Source organism: Cynoglossus semilaevis, chromosome 16 (assembly GCF_000523025.1).
Source record: "Cynoglossus semilaevis isolate Cse_v1.0 chromosome 16, Cse_v1.0, whole genome shotgun sequence".
NCBI classification, from domain to species: Eukaryota; Metazoa; Chordata; class Actinopteri; order Pleuronectiformes; family Cynoglossidae; genus Cynoglossus; species Cynoglossus semilaevis.
The window spans coordinates 5,854,130-5,856,342 of record NC_024322.1 but is presented as its reverse complement, the minus strand read 5'-3'; the positions used below and the strand labels follow the sequence as shown (position 1 = coordinate 5,856,342).

Sequence of the window (2,213 nt, the reverse complement as noted above, 5' to 3'; positions counted from 1 at the left end):
ATAATCTGCACTTCTCTGTAAATCTTCTCCAGGTTGGAGGGATTGAGTCTGGTTTTATCGATGATCTTTATGGCCACCTAAAAAAAAAGAAACGTTACACACAAACAGGTATTAGTAGGAATTTTACATCTCTTTCCTAGTGTCAGTATTTGCCACAGCAGAGCACTTGCTGACCTGTGTTTTGGTGACCTTATGTTTGGCCAGTTTCACCACTGCAAAGTTGCCTTTCCCCAGGGTGCGGATGATCTCATAGAAGCCAACCTGCAGTGGCCGTCCCTGTGCAGGGCTAGACTGAGTCCCACGGCTGTTCTCCGTCATGATCACCATGGTGCACCAGGCGTTTGGATTCACAATGAATTAAGGCTTGTACCTGCAGAGACAACGTCACAGGTACAGATGTATTTTCTTTTACTTTTTACCATTTACAAATGCTGAAAACTACATGACATTCAACATTCTGGAGTTTCACTGATTTAAGCAATTACTGATGGCTATTTGATATCACTTTTTTTAATTTGGAGGATAAAACTATTTTTGGATTTTTATATGTAAAACTTTTGGTTTCTTTGCCCTTTCTTGCTGGTATAGTGCGTACCATTGGTCTGTGATCAAAGCTGAGATATTTGAGTGTGATGTATTTCTGAGGTTTGGGCACAGTCCAGTTAGGATTTTTTTCCAACTTCTTTTTCAATATATTTTATAGATTAATGATCAATAATTAATAAATATGCTGCTGTGAAGATTTTTCTTAAAAACAGTTGGTTAAAAAGTTTTGGTTTTCAATCCTTGTCTAAAATTCCAGCACATATTAGGAAAGTCAAAATTGAACTTAAACAATAATCACTAAAATTATGACACTGAAAAAAGGCAGAATTCAACAGATGTTTGAATGTAAAATATTAAAGAAAATGTAAAAAGAAAGGAATTTCAGTTGTTTTAGTCTTCAGGTTGAACTTAAAGTATTAAAAATGTTTAATACATGAAGAAAATACAATGAAGAAAGTGAGTTTAAAGTTGAGTAAGGTGAAAACCGCGGTGATCACCGCAGACTGTGAATATTGAACGGGAAAACTTTGATTCGTTCGATGTGAGTTAAAAAGTTCAGTCTTACCTTAAACAGCGGACATAAAGCGCCTTCTCTCACGGTTCAGTCGGTTCTCAGGAGAAGCGTGAACCATTCCACAGTCGGCCACAGTGTCGAGTCCACAACACGCACACAATAAAGCAATAGAATAAACACGCGCGGAGCCACTTTTTCTCAACTCCCTGCTCTCCACTTCAGTCTTCACTGTCAGACAACAAGTCTTTCTTTGGGGAGCCTGGAGCAGGCTGCTGCCGCTTGATGAGTCTTCATGTGCGCTCCGGCGGAATGTAGAGCGCACGGCTTCGGCACTCACACAGGGGGAAGTCCTCCTCCCACAGCTTCTCTCCCCCTCCCTCCGTCCCTCCGCCTCCATAACAAATTGATACCTACCTCATTAACGTCACACCCGCGTCAGAGAGCAGAGCCGGGTGCAAGGCAAGGCCGGACCCGAGCGCACTGCACAGGTTGCACGGCAACGACGCGGCCCGGCCTCACGGTGACGCCAGTGCTGATGGTGGGGTTGCCTGGTGATGGGGACAATGACGTCAGTCGTAGAGATGTGTCACCACGTGATGTTTCCTACCAGCCAGGCTGCTGCCGGTGCTACTGTAGCTGCTGCTGGCAGGGCAGCCCGTCTCTCACTGCACACTTAGACTGCACAGAGAACGGAAACAGAAAGCTCAAAGGAAGTGGTGAAATATTCTATTCTATTCTATTCTGTTCTGTTCTGTTCAATTCTAGCGTATAAAAGTATCATATACAATAATTTTAAATACAAATAAAAATGAAGTTAATGCCTTCAGATAAAAATGTTTATAGCAAAAAGAAAATTTAAATCATAGCTTGTTTTTTGCAGAAGTAAAACTACTTCCTTTTTCATAAAAATATTTTTGCTTAAGTTAATTATTTAAAAAAATAGCACAGGCATGTTAGTGTCCTTGCCTCACAACAGAAAAGGTCACATGTCTGATTCCAGTGACATTTGATGGTCTTTCTGTATGATGCTTGAATGTTCTCCCTGTTTGTAGCACTTTGATACCATCTCTTAAAACGCCTGCTGAAAACATCAGTAGACTAATGTTTGTTTTTAAAGTTTCTTCCCTTCTCATGTGGGAGGTGCCTTGCACAA

At 41.3% G+C, this 2,213-nt stretch overlaps 1 protein-coding gene across 1 annotated transcript in view; it reads right to left on the bottom strand.

Annotated features, from left to right (window-relative positions):
* sik1 (salt-inducible kinase 1) overlaps window positions 1–1,475 on the bottom strand; it is a 9,841-nt gene extending 8,366 nt beyond the window's left edge. Inside the window, 4 exon segments of the mRNA XM_008328274.3 lie at window positions 1–6; window positions 9–77; window positions 175–370; window positions 1,112–1,475. The exon segment at window positions 1–6 is cut by the window's left edge and continues 54 nt beyond it. Coding sequence (XP_008326496.1) covers window positions 1–6; window positions 9–77; window positions 175–327 — 228 coding nt within the window. The 5' untranslated portion in view covers window positions 328–370; window positions 1,112–1,475.
* Window positions 1,476–2,213: the final 738 nt, after the last annotated feature.